The sequence below is a fragment of the Pecten maximus genome, chromosome 13, assembly GCF_902652985.1.
Source record: "Pecten maximus chromosome 13, xPecMax1.1, whole genome shotgun sequence".
In the NCBI taxonomy this organism is placed as follows: Eukaryota; Metazoa; Mollusca; class Bivalvia; order Pectinida; family Pectinidae; genus Pecten; species Pecten maximus.
In genome coordinates, this window is record NC_047027.1 from 19,394,146 (window position 1) to 19,411,636 (window position 17,491).

Sequence of the window (17,491 nt, forward strand, 5' to 3'; positions counted from 1 at the left end):
CTGAGCGTTAGATACAGTAAAGCTTAAACGGAATTAAACTGCATTATAAAACAAAAACGTTGTCATCTCCATCCGAAATGATAAATATCAATACTCTATTTTAATTTTCCTTACAGGACCAGTACCATAGCCATAATCCTGTCTCTGTACTTAGCTAATAGGAAAACAGTCATCCCGATGTGGTCAAGAAAGAAATCCTGGCATTTGATACGATATCCGCTCCATACAGTGTTCGCTGTAAGTACACTAACAGTAAACTATTTTGGCGATTATTAAATTTCAGCTATTTTTCGAGTAAACTGAAGTTTCTGTACTCTTGGTCCTCTACTTCATCATAACGCTAATTGGCTTAAAGTCGGCTGTACACGCGGTCCTCTACTTCATCATAACGCTAATTGGCTTAAAGTCGGTTGTACACGCGGTCCTCTACTTCATCATTTCGCTTAACGTCGGTTATGTACGCGGTCCTCTACTTCATCTTGACGCTAATTGGCTTAAGGGTAATGAATACTGCAAAATGTACATGAATTTAAAAAAAAGAATTCTACAAATATGTTGAAAAAATATATAATGTAATATATCAAAATGTTCGTTTAAGTGTCTTTTATTCATCGGTGTCAATTCCAAAGAGGTCAGTATTACTGACAGCAACAAATACTTGCCAGAAAAGTCTTTCCTTTAGAAGTTTCTAATAATCCTCATAAAATCACAATTCTGAACAAAATGAAAAGTAACACAGCTTTCAGATATAAGTCAAGTTTGTGGGACCCCTAAAATATTATTTATGTCTAAAGTCTTAACAAAGGAGAAGCTTTTATTATGGGTGATAACATCACCAGAAGCCATTTGTAATTTATATAAGGGAGGCAACTCCTATGGGACTACTTTATACTACAATGTATGGTGGCCCATCAATGCAATACTATATTTGTTTACAACATTATACATCATTAAAAACGTTATGTGAATTTAACTGTGTGGATTAAAAAAATGATTGTGTTTATATTGTATCATATCAATACATACTTCACATTGTCTTTTTATGGTGCAAGGAGGCGGGAGTGGGAGGTGTATACTGTACAGGAAGGAGGGGGGGGTCATAACAAAAATCAAAATGCTATAAATTCACAGGGAGTGTTGTAGGATAGGGAAAGAAAGACAGGAAAAATACTTACACATTTCAATGAAAATGTTCAAGTTTCTCATAATCTCCATAAAGTCACAGTTCTGAATATCTATACAAATGGTCTATGTGGTCATCTCCATCACACAAAACTCCATAGACAGCACTGGGGTCACCATTTCTTCCAAATATATATACAAAGTATATACAACAAAATGTTCAAGTTTCTCATAATCTCCATAAAGTCACAGTTCTGAAAAAAATCAAAAGTAAAACAATTTTCATGTATTAATCACATTTGTGGAACCAATGAAATATTATTTATTTGTGAAGTCTTACGAAATGAGAAGCTTTTATTATAGATGGTAACATCAGAAGAAGCCATTTGTAATTTACTTACACATGTCAAAGAATTTCATCAATAAAGACTGAAAATCTTTATACGAATGGTCTATGTTGTATAACTGGTTATCTCTATCAGACCTGGAGTCAGTATAATGTGTCTTGGTGTTGTATGGTATAAGACTGTGATACTGTACTTCAGTGAACTGGCACTCAAGTCAGCATCAGTGTGCACCAAACAATGCAGTCCATAAGCACACACCCTACGCGTATCATGCACACATAATACCATCTGCATATGACCCCCTAACAAACAAACTTACACATATCAATGAATTTGACCAATGCAGACTGAAAAAATCGTTATGCAAATGGTCTATGTTGTATAGGTGGTCATCTCCGTCATACAAAACTTCATAGACAGCACTGGGGTCGCCATCTCTTCCAGATGTAACAGTTGTCACTGTACCGTTGTACCACTTGGTAGTTCCTTTTTCGTCTTCCATCCATTTATGCGATATACGTCGACCAACAAATCGACGAGACCTGCATGATATAAACATATACATGTATCACATGAACCTTTAAAATTGAGCTGGATCAAAAATGCATAGCATGGAAGTTATAACTAAATGGTTGTGTTCAAAATTCAGACACTGCTTGTTCACTGCTTCTATGGCAGCACACCACAGAAAGACTGGGTGGCCATGGGTGGGTTTTTTTTGTTAAGCAAATAACTGTATTATGATATGTATACAAAATTTAACTGAAACAATAAATGGACACTTTAATTGGTATATTCATTATGAAGCAGTACATATAGGCTTCACACTTGTAAAAACTTAAATAAATAAATTGGTTCCGGTTCTTAAATTTCCTGATTTTCCAAAAGTGTACCGTAAAAATACCTAATTCTGAAAAACATGGCACATATCTTAGATATGTAAACATTGCCATTTTACCTCTATATCAATTATATGTTGGCACCTGTCATGAGAAACCACCTGCTGTGTAACACCACTTTTCTTTAACAGAAGGGGTGGTGTACAAATACAGGTTTCACTTATTCCATACGAATAGTTATAAAGTACTGAAAAAAGTTACCTCTGACTTGGAGCTGGACAAGCATTAGTTGACTGCCTGTTGCTGGTACTACTACGGGTACTTGATGCAGATGGTTTTGGGTCCTTATTTGAGGCTTTCTCTGTTGATTTTCTACTCTGCTTCACTTGGAGTATTTTCACAGTAGCAGACGTGGTGGCTTTGGAATTTGTAAACTGCAAAACATGATATAATAGGATTGATAATATCATATATACATATGCATTTTCAACAACCCATATCTAAACAATAAATGTTTCACATAAATTAAAAATGTAATGGTTACTATTATTTGTCATAGGTGTGCAATGAATAACTTTTTCCCCCCAATTTTTAGCAGGTTATCATAAACGAGTGCACATAAAGGTATTTTTCGTTAGAAACAGTTGTTTCAATCGAATCTAAACATATTTTAACAATGAAATACATTTATAAAAGAAAGAATGTTATTCTTCATTTTACATTAAATTTGTGAACCAAAACACAAGAAAGAACAACAAAATATTACGATGCAATGTACAAAGCCTGTGAATGGATAAATCATGTAGTGTCAAATGAAGGGACTGTTAAAAAAATTGTTCTTTGGTATGACATGTGACGCTTTTATGACCTATATAAATGTATATACTATAATGTTATTATCTATGTATATACATTTTAGTGTGTTTACATTTCCCTTAACATACCCAGCATCCTGGTTCCCTGATCCCTAATACAGTGTTGTATGTTTGAACTGCCAGTTCGGGTAACACGGCCAGGTTATAAAAAGCATCAAGCTTAGGTAGCATTAGGTTTCTCCATAAACTCTCATCTCTATCGATCCGTTCAATGAAAAGGTGATATGGATTTTCAGTTCTCACCACAAAATATGTCCAAGGCAAGTTTGCGATGTTCATCTGACTTTGTAGCTGATAATAATAATCTTGCGTTTTCTTTAAATGCAGTGTATTGTCAGTCAGTTGCAAACAAAAAGCACTTCCGAGAGTATTTGCTGCTTGGAACAAATTAATTGGTTTGTTTTGTAGCAAGTTCTGGATTTCTAAAAGCCCAGTGTCACCATTCTGTTCTATGACTTTGCCATCAGGACTTGTTGCAAGGAATTTCTTTTCCGGGTAAACAATGAGACCAACTGGTTCTACTTTCACCATACAATTTTCTTCTTGCTTTTTACAAACGTACTCTCTGATGGACATATGTTCTGCTTGGATACCTTTTCTAGTGAAGCTGTTACCTTTGAAAGTGCTATACAGCAACTTTTTTTACCAAGTTTTGGACTTTTATTTTGGGATTCCGCCTTACTACACAGCCAAAATTTGAGGATGTTATTCTTTTCTTGCGTTCTTGCTGCCAAACCGAAGACTCTGATTGCTTTCTTGTTACGAACTCAATAGATCTTATCTTTTTTTCATCCAAGTCAATGTGCCTTTCCAAATACTTCAGCTTGAACTCCTCTAGGCTGTCAGGTCCAAGATTAGGGGCTACATCTAAAGCATTTTCTCCATATTGCTGTTTTGCCTTCTTTGATTCGGACTGCTTACCACTTTCCATTTTCCTTTTCCAACGCCTGGCTTTTCGTTCTGGCTTACTCTGGTCTTTTGTTGTCTGGATGAGTGCAGAATGTCTAGTCCTGTACAGATTTACAAAGTGCTTTCCAGCTTTGGTTGATGTAGACTGCTCCCAGATTTTTGAAGACCATTCTGGACCAAGGTTTTTTCTAAGTGCCCCACCATAACATCGGGAGTGCCACGAACCACAATTGCACCGGTTGTAAAGTTTGCCTCCGTCAAACTTTGATGTTATTGACATCCATGATTCACCAAGATTAGTTGTTGAGTTACCCAAAAGACGCGACGACTTCATTGCTACCCTATTTAATATCACACTTATGTCATTGATCATCATTGAGTCTACTGTGCTGTCGATGTTACAGTCACCCTGGACATTTCTTCTTCCTCAATGTTCACAGTATCCGACCATATATCTGATAACTCCTGTAGCACGGCTGGTACATTATCTTCTTCCTCGAGCTCTCTGGTGTCGATGTTGTCATAATCATTACTTGTGTTGGGCTGCTCACGTGCTTCAACCTTCCTTGCCTTACAGAAATCTGTGCAGTTGGAGTGTTGGCCAAATACATGGTGAACATAGTTGGTTATGTCATTTTCCAACAGTCGCGCTGCTACAGTCGTATTTTGTTCTTTTGATCTATACCGAATGGCACTCCGAACTGCACTGGTGAATTTCATTCTGGCTGCTTTTGTCAATTTCCCTTTTCCCTTATAATAGTTGTTCTCCCTAACCAGTTTCTCCAGGTTGGTTCTCAGGCATTTACAAACGTGATTTGCATATTCTATTTTGTTAACTTTGCGACCCCATATTGGCACTTTCTCTTGTATGCTGGCATACACTGGTGAGTCACCGTCGGCAATAAGTTTGGTATATCTCAATCCATGCGTGGTTTCTGCCTTCATGAAGCCCTCAACTATGATATCTGCCTCCATAACTTATGAACTTTCCTTCCAATTACGAAAGCATCTATGTGTAATAGGCTGAGTATGTGTGGTCTCGGCTCTATTGCAAATGTAGCAATGCTTGTTTCTTACACCAATATGCAATAATTTACCTGTTTCGGCACCAATAATGACCCCTACACCACCAAGGGCATTGTACGTATGTTTATGTGCACGTTTACTCCAGCCTCCGTCAGCTACGACTGTTATGCATGGAATACCATCATCATAGTTTCCCTTCTCGATAGCAATTTGCCTCTCTTCAGCTCCAGCATCAAGCATTTCCTTTTCCAGATTTGCTGCCCACATATCACCAATTTCTTGCTCAATGGTGGTAAAGGTACTTTGTGACATTCCTGGAGAGTTGATAGTACCCATTGGCTCGTTCAAATTTGACATCCCTCCTCCAGTAACCATGGACCCCCATACTGCACGCACATTAATGTCATAATGCCTAGTGTTACTGGGTAGCGGTAATTGGGCACTAGATTCAAACCTAAAAGTTTGCTTGCATCCTTGACACTCCGTTAGCATAATACTTGCCATTCCATTGTTCTTAATTTCCCTTACAAGCCTTAGTGGGGGTACATTTGGACACACATTATGCATTAAATGCCAACCTTTACATGTGATAGAGTGAAGAGTAACAACAATTAAAAAATTTGAAGCTGATTTAAACTGACCAATCGGTAGCCTTCATATTCCGATGAACTCAAACGTTTTAGCTTATATTTCAAACCACCGTCCACCACCTTTTGTATACTCTATAAATTTTCAAATACACTGTTGAAATATAGGCGTTTCAATGCATTGTTTTTTTGCCTTGCCCGGATGTTATATTTCACTAGCAATTTGTCTCTGAAAATTATCAATTTGCTTTTGTGTTTATTTGTTGTTGGATTTTGAGTATGTGTCACTTTCAGTTTATAGTAGTTCCTTCTTTTCCATTTTCTCTCGTTTACATATTTCCCAGTGGCTAAACCAAATCGTCTTTTGTTGTATTTTTTTTTATTTATTTGCCATGTTTAAATTTTACCATAATGACAGTAGCTTGGTTTTGTTGTTTCTCACGTTGATGAATAAACTCCGAACATGTTGATACCTGTGACTCTCCACATATTGTTGATACTATTTGCTGCCTTATCTTTTATGAAAAAACATTGGCTCTTGTTAAAATTACTTTTTTACAGCAATTATTTATTCATTTTAATACATAATTTTATTTCAAATAATTTTTAAGAAGTCATATTTGATAGCATAACCATGCAATCAAATGCGGAATAGTCGCGGCGGCCACATGTCAACACCATCACCTACTTACCTTTTAGTACCTATACAACTTACCCAATATAAGATCGAACAGAAATCACATTTGATTATGGTACACATTGTTTACCTGTATATACTTCGGTAGAGATGAGCCATGATCAATATATTGGAAGTTCTTTTTCAGCTGTGTTTACATTCTCTCGTTCGACTACAATGGGCAAAGCACAACGATACACACCGTTCCGGAAGTAGTTCCGCTGCCAAAAAATGCACGCTAATTACACAATTATTGTCAATATAAATTTTGAAAGATCTTCCAAAATTCCTTAAATCAATATGTTGTCAATTACTGAAACTAATTGTGCTAAGAATTAACGCTGACAATGTTCAACTTACAAGTTTAAAGAAAAATTAACCCGATATCACTGCGCGGCAAGATGGCCGCAATGAAGTTTCGTGTTGTGATTCCGGCTGGTGCAAAATTGGCTGTCAAAGCGATCAGACCCGCCAAATGACATTATTGAAACAATGGATAAAGATTTTTTTGTTCATGCATGAAATCTGCACAAAGGTTAAGTTGCCCCAACTCATAAATATCCCAGATTGGTCAGGAACATTTACCACGTCAATCAAAAAATACCGCCATTCTGTACATGACTTTTCCATGGTGTACAGAAAGAGAATGATCACTTGTTTTATTAAGGTCCATTAGGCACAAACAAGGCCTCGCACGTACTGCCTTATATTCATAACAATGGATATACACAAATGTTATAAATTTTCAAACTGTATTGAAAGAGTCCGAAAACTGATCCAGAAATGGGTTTTTTTTAAAGTTTTTACACCAAAAATTGATTTTCCCAAGATCCTTTTTTTTTGTTTTAAGTACGTTCAAAAAGTTTAAAATATACTTCATTAAAAGTGATATAATTTTTGGAGCTAGATATTACTAGTTCTTTGTTATATTGCAAGATTTTCATATAGGATTTATTACACTATTTTGCAGTATACATTACCCTTAAAGTCGGTTGTGTACGCATCATATACGTCATCAATGCGCTAATTAGCTTAAAGTCAGTTGTGTACGCTATCCTTTACTTCATAATTGAGCTAATTGGCTTAAAGTCGGTTTCGTACGCGGTCTTCTACTTCATCATTGTGCTAATTGACTTTAAGTCGGTTATGTACGTGATCCTCTACTTCGTCATTACGCTAATTAGCTTAAAGTTGGTTGGGTACGCGGTCCTCTGCTTCATAATTGCGCTAATTGGCTTAAAGTCGGTTGTGTACGCTATCCTTTACTTCATAATTGAGCTAATTGGCTTAAAGTCGGTTTCGTACGCGGTCTTCTACTTCATCATTGTGCTAATTGGCTTTAAGTCGGTTATGTACGTGATCCTCTACTTCGTCATTACGCTAATTAGCTTAAAGTTGGTTGGGTACGCGGTCCTCTGCTTCATAATTGCGCTTATTGGCTTAAAGTCGGTTGTGTACGCGGTCCTCTACTTCGCCATTACGCTAATTGGATTTAAGTCGATTGTGTACGCAGTCCTCTACTTCGTCATTACGCTAATTAGCTTAAAGTTGGTTGTGTACGCGGTCCTCTACTTAATTTCGCTAATTGGCTTAGGGTCGGTTGTGAACGCGATCCTCTTCTTTATTATTGCGCGAAATGGCTTAAAGTCGGTTATGTACTCGGCCCTCTACTTCGTCATTACGGTACTTAGCTTAAAGTCGTTGTGTACGCGGTCCTCTACTTCATCATTGCGCTAATTAGCTTAAAGTAGGATGTGTACGCGGTGCTTTACTTCACCATTTCGCTAATTAGCTTAAATGCGCGGTCCTCTACTTCATCATTGCCCTAATTAGCTTAAAGTTGGTTGTGTACGCGGTCCTCTACTTCGTCACTGCGCTAATTGGCTTAAAGTCGGTTATGTACGCGGTCCTAGCTTAAAGTCGGTTATGTACGCGGTCCTCTACTTCATCATTACGCTTATTAGCTTAAAGTCGGTTGTGTATGTGATCCTCTACTTCATCATTACGCTTATTGGATTGAAGTCGGTTGTGAAAGCGGTCCTCTACTTCCTCATTACGCTTTTTAGCTTAAAGTCGGTAGTGTACGCAAATTTTAGTGCGCCAAAATGAATAAGTATACAGTACTTTCCTTAATTGTTAATCATAATGATATCAAACATTGTTCTTATTATCCAAAGAACCCGGCCAGGTTCAAACAGAAGGTAAAGATGAAGATTTTTATAATGTGACAATTCATTTCAGAAACACACTGCTTCATACAACGTGTAGAATATGTTCGACATATTTGATATCAGTAACGGTATTTCATCTGGAAACGTTTCCTTTCCTGTGCGGTATGAAATGAGACGTGTTTGATGCATATTGATACAAATGGTGGTTCTGTTTTCACCACTCAATCTTAACTAACAATTGTATGCTGTGTATTGCGGATGAAGTAGGGAACATTTATCCTTTCAGAACACATGGCTTAATTCACCATGTATTTTTCATGGGCCTTCATTTCTGCTCCTATTTTGGCTTCTCGACTTCTGTTTTTTTTTTTTTTTTTTTGTTGATTTTGTTTTTGTTGATTTTGTTTTTGTGTCTTTTTGGGTGTTTCTTCCTTTGTTTTTGTTGTTTTTGTTGTTGTTGTTGTTTTTTGTTTTGCCCTTAAGTGTTATGTTGCCACTATTGTCTTATGGAAATGTTTTGACGATAGCTCCTGATAGCTATGGCGGTAGGTTGGGCGATGTGTGCCATCCTTACAGAGGCCGGCGCCTTCAGTATGGACAGGGATCATAAAGACTTTTACTCAAGGACAGACGCTAGGACAGACATCATCCACAAGTCCAGCTGGTTTAACATGCCCTACCCTGGTACGTGACCCTAATGTCAGTTTGTTCAACATGCCCTACCCTGATATGTGACCCTAATGTCAATTTGTTAGGCATGCCTTTACTGGTACGTGACATAAATGTAAACTAATGCAACGTGCCCTACCTTGTATGTACGTTATATAAATGTCAGTTGGTTCCACATGCCCTTCCCTGGTACGTGACCCTAATGCCAGTTGGTTCCACATGCCCTTCCCTGGTACGTGACCCTAATGCCAGTTGGTTCAACATGCCCTTCCCTGGTACGTGACCCTAATGCCAGTTGGTTCAACATGCCCTACCCTGATACGCGACCCTAATGCCAGTTGGTTCAACATGCATTACTGGTTACGTGACATAAATGTCAACTGGTTCAGCATGCCCTGTGTAAGTACGTTGTTCTTGGTTTTAAAATGTCCTGATCATTCGAAAATATATATATATATTAGAGTAAAAAAATACGTTTTGAATTTGAATTCCCCGCATAGCAGATTGATGATAAACCAGAAACGTTAGAAAATTATTTGCTAACGGTGCTTTTGCCAAAATTAGTTGTGGACATCACCATGACATACACTGCCCTCCAAATGTCCTGTTACAATTATATCGTAAAATATAGTGAAGTAAAGTCTTTATTACAATTTGTTAGAATCATAACTTTTTAGGATGTTTTTGTTCATGATTTAAAATGCACCTTTTTGTAATAATGCATATGTTTTGTTACAATGTAAACCCTCAAAATGCAACATTCTGGAAATTTCCCACTTTGTTTAATATAAATTTCAAAAATACATTTATTACATTCATTAACTATTAATTAGTTAAACAATTACTTTTATTTGTGACAGTAAAAGCACACTTATTTTTATTCAATTTTGAACATTATGGAAAATATGACCCTACATTCTCTCTCCTTGCAACTTCAAAGTGATATATTTTTCAAATAATTTGCAATCAGTATTAACAAATAGACTATCTAATGTATATTACAACACTTTTTCTCAAATTTTGTTGGCTAACCATTCTTTTGGAGGGAAGTGTACATTAAAATATGGGGGTTATCTCATAAGTTTTACCTTTTTTCCGTTCAGGACAGTTTGGACCAATGCGGTTTGATATCTCAGTGTTCGTTAGCTTTATGGTGGCAACTGTTGTTTCCATCCTCGATTCCATCGGGGATTATTATGCATGTGCAGCAGCCTGCAATGTTCCACCGCCTCCGTCACACAGTGTAAACCGTGGTATTGCAGTCGAAGGGCTCTGTTCCTCCCTGTCAGGTGTAATCGGATGTGGACACGCTACTACTACCTACGGGAGTAGCATCGGTGCTATTGGACTGACACGGGTGAGTGTTTGTTTGGATCAAACCAATAGAATAAAACATAGAACACATCCCCTTCTAAACTTAAACACGATTAATGTCCATTTTTATTCTTCTAACTTACCTTCTGTATCTCAACACTTAGTCCTCAGTATTACTAACGAGTCCTACAAAGACATGGAGGCCGAATGATGATTTTTTTTATCGATTGTAATGTGTCTACTTCGTGTATATTACAAATTGCATTTCAAAATCACAACTCGCCTTGTGTGTCTGCTATACAAGATTGATTCAAGCGCAATGTTATGATAATAAACACTGGCACGAAGGGCAAACGTTTAATGGTTAGTGTGCTTTGTTGGTGAAAACTCGCTGTGAATGTCTAATATAACTAATTAAGCATATATAATGAAGCACGGTTAAACATTATAAGCTCGGATGAAATACATTCCACACGAATGGTAGTCTTCTTATTAGCATTTGATGATGTATATGCTATGTGATGAATGTGTCCAAATACAATGTTTTCACACATATTAACGTAAATTGAAATTCGGATTTATTAGGGCCAAAATTAATTGAACTGCATAATACAGTTGTTTCCCCCTTCTAGGACTCGACAGTGAAGATGAAGGCCTCAATAAATCAAAAGTGTTGATACCCATATGATGTCAGAAAATTGGGTTAGGATAGAGATTCTGTATTTATCAGTTGTGTTTTTTGTTGTTATTTTTTTTTCTTTTCCTCCTTTGGATGCAAGCTTGAAAATAGGCAGCAATGGCTTCTTATCAAACAACTTGTCGATTGTCAAATGAAGGTGGTTTTTTTCATTGACAGCATGTACTAAACTACAATTTGTGTTCTGTTTTAATGTTAAAGGTCGCCAGCCGCTACGTATTCATGGCAGCTGCACTGATCTACATAGTCTTTGGTCTCGTCGGAAAAGTATCCGCCATTTTTATCACAATTCCATATCCGGTCCTAGGTGGCGTTCTCCTCGTTATGTTTGGAGTTTTTAATGGAGTCGTTTTATCCAACCTACAGTCTGTTAGTCTGTCGTCCATGCGAAACCTCGCTATCATAGGGTCTTCACTGATGGTAGGATTGGTCATACCGGAGTGGATAGAGACGTACGACAACACTATCGACACAGGTATAAAATTTCTTTTGCAAATGATTGCTGTTTTATCAAAGAAATTTTATAGCGGAAGTTATAAATTTCACTGTCAATCTAATTTTCATACTCGTTATTTTATTTCATGCTCTGAAGTACCAGGAAGAAACAAATACCTTGAATATAACAATCGTTTCAGTATAAAGAATGAAGCCTGAAGGGAATGTCTGCCAAATACATTAATATCATTGTTTACTTTTATTTTATTTTTTTATTTTTATTTTTGTTTTTCAATTTTTATTTTTATTTTTATTTTAATTTTTATTTTAATATTCTTTATTTTATGTTATTTTTTCTGGCTTTCGAGTTTTGGTACAGACTTTCTCTATATATGTGTGTTTGTGCAAAATAACAGTACAAAAACAACAATCGTACAGCAAACAGCGAAGGGACTCTTTCGTTCGTAACCTTTCCGTGTATTTCCGTTTCTTAGAGTGCAAAATTTGTTATTCATTTACGTTTAAAGAAATCACTGGTGAAAATGTTGCTATGCATGCCTTCTGCCTCCCTAGGCTGATGTCAATAAAATAACGGAAATTTACTGATAAGCAACTCGGCTGCTGTGCATTTGAAATTATACGCACATATCAAATGTTACCATTACCTGCGTTAAGAATATAAGAGCCATTCACTGAAATCATTAATAAAGATTTTATTTCTATTTAACATAAATTTCTTTACATTATTTGACGACATCAATATATGTAGAAATCCCTGCAAAAGGGAAGTATCTCAGTACGTTTTGTTGTATGATGAAGACTAAGTGTCGGATGCGTATTCTTTCAACAGGAAACAAAGAAGCAGACAATGTCATTCTTACGTTGCTAGGCAACCCGAACCTAGCGGGCGGTGTACTTGCCTGCTTCCTTGATAACACTATACCAGGTGGGTACTGAATTAAGGAGTGTAACCTTTTAGCGATATTCATTATACAAGTTCTACTTTATAACATTTGTATCTCAATAAATATTCGTGAACCTTGTTTTTCGCATCAAATCTGGACGATTGCGAAAACTAATCACCTCGAACATATTACTATATAAATGTTATCAATTGAATACTTGTATAAAAAAAAAATCATCTCGCCAAAACGTCGTTGCAAAAGTTATTTACATTATCAACAGCTACAAATCCTTTTTTGACATGATTTTAGAATTCCTAACCTTCACCTTAACAATTAAATCGGGACCTGAGTGAGACACCATAGTCCGTATGTTGGATCTGTTAAAGTTATCTAATGAGTAAATGTTGGATAAAGTTTAGTTTAAAAAACAATACCATAATGTTATATATTTGTATTACTGTTGCAGCACCGGTATTACCCGTTTATGGAATAACATCATAGCAATGTAAATTATATAAATTATTATATATCATTGCCATGATATATATTATCATATATCATTGCCTATTATATTGGATAAATGCAAGCAGTTTAGTACTTCCACAAAAATAGCGACTTTAGCCTTGACATAAAATCCCTGAAACTCAAACTTGTCTGATATAATATTGTCCTTTATCATTGTGTAAAGTTTCATCATGTAACATTATCTAAATCATAATAATAAAACAAAACTCTATCTACCTCGACAGATCTACACAGTTAGGGATTGTCTACAGAAAACAAGCAACGATGACCTTGACCTTAACGCTGTAACCCTAAAACTCTAACTTATCCGAGATATAATGGTCTTTTATATTTGTGTGAATAAAATTCCCCAATGAATTAAGCCGTATGAGCACTTACAATGGAATTGCTAAGAAATAGTTAAAATTACCTGGAATTTGACCCGAACAAAAACTTGTCCGAGATATTACAAATATGGTTCTTTCTATTCGTGCGAAATCTGATCAAAATCCCTTTAGGGAATGAAGCCGCTAGAGCAATGACAGTTAATGTCATAGAAAATAGGAAGTGACCTACTTCCTTTTGATCCAAACTCAAACTTATCCGAGATACTATGTATCATGGTCCTTTGTATTTGTGTGAAGTTTGATCAAATTCCTTCAAAGAAGGCAGCCGATGCTGCATACGTATGTACAAACGTCTGTACGTATATATGAACGATACAAACGGAAAGGTCACTAATCCCAAAAGGACAAATAACTGTGAGCTATTAACTATTACACAGTCTTGAATATTTTAGATTATTGGAAATAACTTAAACAACTTTAAATTACAATATTGAAACCCTGTAAGCCGTAATATCTTATTGCTTTTATCAGCTTGATAACTATACTTCAACGATGAGATGGGGAAATAGAACGCGGATGATATTTTTTAAGTTTTAAAATGAACGTTAGAAATCCGTTCATGTTGCTTTAACTATTACTAATTTTGTAGGCACAAGGGAAGAACGTGGTATAGCTCTATGGGAAGCTAAAGAAGAAGATGATCCATCGTCGAAATTTTCGGAGGGATATGAAGTGTACAACCCCCCACTTTTTGACAAGATAAAGCACTTCAAAATGCTTAGGTTTCTTCCATTCATGCCGGCTCCCCAGGAAAAGGGAATGTAGATAGAGAGCTCCTAGTTTTTGGAACTAAGAAGTAATAATGAAACAATAATCAGAAATGAAGTGCTTTTCATTGATATGTTTATTTTTACATACTAAACTATACGCGGAATAAATGTCTACAGAGGATAAGTTAATACAAAAATAACATAAGAAGTAGGTGTGGTGAAATGGACATTTTCATGTTATATATTATACCTGAAATAAAATCAAAAAGTATCGTGTCGAAGTTTATACAGCAGGCATAATGAGAAACACGACAAAGACATGAGCAGCTTGAGTCAAAAGTATATAAAAAAATGTGGATGAGTTGAACAAAAAGTCTATCAGTTTTCCGGAAGCAACTAGGAAATTTGTTATTTTTAGCTCAAAATTTCGATAAACGAGGGGGAATATAAAGAAAATAGAGATTAACCCCAGAAAAAAAGATATAATAAGTATAAAGTGAAGCTCGATAAGGAAAGTAAGAACCCTAACAGGGTGAGTGCCTTTCGTGGAGTGTAACGTTATCAGAAACATTGGCGAGCGAAGATGCTGTTGTCAAGTTCCGTACATAACAGGACAGGAAATCGAAGAAATGAAAGTGAATGGTCTGTGATATATCTATATCCTATATAATACATGTATTTAATTAGTCTCAAACACGTCTCATGACGACGGACAGACGATTTATAACAGAGATATGTATTGTATAAAGGGTATAAATATGTGTTCTGGTTAAAGACATCCGTAAATTAAATAGAGGTTACACGACGAGTTGTTGTGTATGGAATTTATTTTACACGAGTATTTTTTTTTCAAAGATTTTAAAAAATAACTTTCGATTATAAATGAATAATTGAAAATTGTGTAAATATTGATAATGGACAGTTACTTGATTCCCGACCTTTCTCTTTGATTAAATGTTGAACATTGTTTAAGTCTTGACTTATTGTTTCCGGCGTCTCTCAGTTTTCCTGCGGTTTTGGAGTACCTGTATGGTGACAGCAGCATTGGACACTAATAGGCAAATCAGCAATTTCATTGGATAATGTATGTCGACCAATGAAGTACTCAGTAACCGAGGACTAACTAAACTAATTACACGGATTTCCATGTATCAGGACTCCTTAGAATCCTTAGAATTTGAAACAAGTTCAGAGTGTTTAACCAAAAATTGCATTTTTTGTCTTCGTTATCTACAAGTAGGGAGGTTTTGTTAGAGAAATAACTATAATGTTGTTTCAGGTATAGCTTCATCACAGGTTTGAGATCAATCTTTCAGGCTGATTTAAATGTATTCTTTAAGCAAGCCATCACTATAATGCCTTCAACTTTTTTTGTTCATTTAAGCATTGAACTGCTTTCATTTGGAAGTTATGGGCTGATGAATGCCAACTGGACAAAGGCAAATTTAATGAAGCGCGCTAGCGCTTCATGTTGAATTTGCCTTTGTTCAGTTGGCATTCATCAGCCCATAACTTCCAAATGAAAGCAGTTCAATGCCTATATTTACATTTGACAACGAATTTGAAAGACTATATCCAGGAATTTTACTCTGATAATGAATGAACAACTTATTATCGTCAAAGACGGAACAGCCTTTTCAACAGCCATCTTTCGTTATCGCCGACGTGACAATTATGACGTCACTATAATAATGACGTCATAATAAAGATTTGGAAGTTATGGACTCATAACTTCCAAGTGAGCTTGGTAAAGTTATATAGTGGGTCTGTAGTGTAAATGTAAATATATGAAAATGTGTCAACTAGCACATATTTTTTTTTTCTTTTACTGGAGAAAGTCTACACAGAAAAGGCTAATACTAATGTTCCTTTATAACCAATGCATTTCTGGAATCATGTAACACGATTTGTTTACATTTGTACCAGTGAAATATCGAAAATTATTCGTTCTTTAAAAATGATATATTTCACTTCTGATTTGACCAATCAGAACACTGCTGAACACTGCTGATTTGCACATAGCTGTCCGCCATGTTATATGACGTCATAATGCAAGATAGAATACATAACGTCACGATTTGGCGTCCATTTGTGAGCTTCGCATCGCGAAACAGTTCGTGTCTCGGGGGACAATACAAATGCTTTGACTTCACACCCATACAATAACTGTATACTATAGAATGTAATAAACAGAATATCTAACAGCATCTTCAGTATTGTCAAACATACTTCACTCGTGTGGTTACGCACTCGAGAAAAATTTCCAAATATTTGCCACACTCGTTTTACTGAAGACACTTAGGTATTATCTATATTTAAGCATTGAACTGTTACCAAATGGTAGTATACAGCCGATATGAATACAATTTGGGTGACAGATAAATAGAATGTCGCCCGTTAGGGCGACATGAAATATTTATCTGTCACCCAAATTGTATTCATATCGACTGTATACTACCATTTGGTAACAGTTCAATGCTTATATTTACATTCATAATTTTCTTATTTACTGTAGCTTAAGACGCGTTTAAATTTGCCGCTTCTCCCATCACTGACGTCATCAAGTTCAAATACCGGAACAGCCGAAATTTCCAGAAGGAATAATATAGTCCCTCATGCCGTTATCAATAGCAATCACATGAATTGTTTTTTGCACAATTTGGCTTTATATTATATTTTATAAACGTTTGTAGATATCTTCAAATTGTTCACATTTGCATAATTTCTGATTGTTTAAAAATAAAGCCGTTTTTCGGCGCAATGATATACGGTTAACATTTAGAAGTGATGCGGCGTTGAACGGGTATTGCACAGGACAGACTCGATTCCTCGGAAACACTTATGTTTCTATCGACTGGATTTACGTTATTTTCAGAGGAATATCATCTCTTAAATTCTAAATGAACGTCGTCTTGACAGTAGGTGAAAACGATTCTAAGGATATTTTATTAGAAACAGAATCCAGTCTAACCGGCCACATCAGTGTCGCTAACTTAGCAGACGATGTTCAACTTCACAGGGGCTCGATTTTGGAGTAAGGTAGGCCTTTGACATCAGTGAATAACCACATAACTATAATTCAGTATGCATACACAACCAGAAACCATGTCGATACTGCCGATTTTTCGCAAGATTTTTTTTTTATAAATGCTGGACTTTAAATGTTGTCGTGTCTAGGATTTCTGACAATTCGACAACGAGCCCCTGTGTGACGACAGTGACAATTTGATTCCTTCCTATAGGCCTAGATCAGGAATATAGAGCTGATAATAATTTTGTGTCGAGTCGGTCGACTTCA

General features: G+C 36.1%; 1 protein-coding gene across 2 annotated transcripts in view; it reads left to right on the forward strand.

The window, feature by feature from the left end:
* Positions 1-14,672, forward strand: part of LOC117340898 (solute carrier family 23 member 2-like) — a 48,713-nt gene extending 34,041 nt beyond the window's left edge. For both annotated transcript variants that reach the window (XM_033902677.1, XM_033902678.1), the window contains 6 exons: positions 117-237; positions 9,080-9,236; positions 10,325-10,578; positions 11,434-11,707; positions 12,518-12,613; positions 14,073-14,672. In XM_033902677.1, coding sequence (XP_033758568.1) covers positions 117-237; positions 9,080-9,236; positions 10,325-10,578; positions 11,434-11,707; positions 12,518-12,613; positions 14,073-14,248 — 1,078 coding nt within the window. In that variant the 3' untranslated portion in view covers positions 14,249-14,672. The remainder of the gene's footprint in view (positions 1-116; positions 238-9,079; positions 9,237-10,324; positions 10,579-11,433; positions 11,708-12,517; positions 12,614-14,072) is intronic.
* The last annotated feature ends 2,819 nt before the right edge of the window (positions 14,673-17,491 follow it).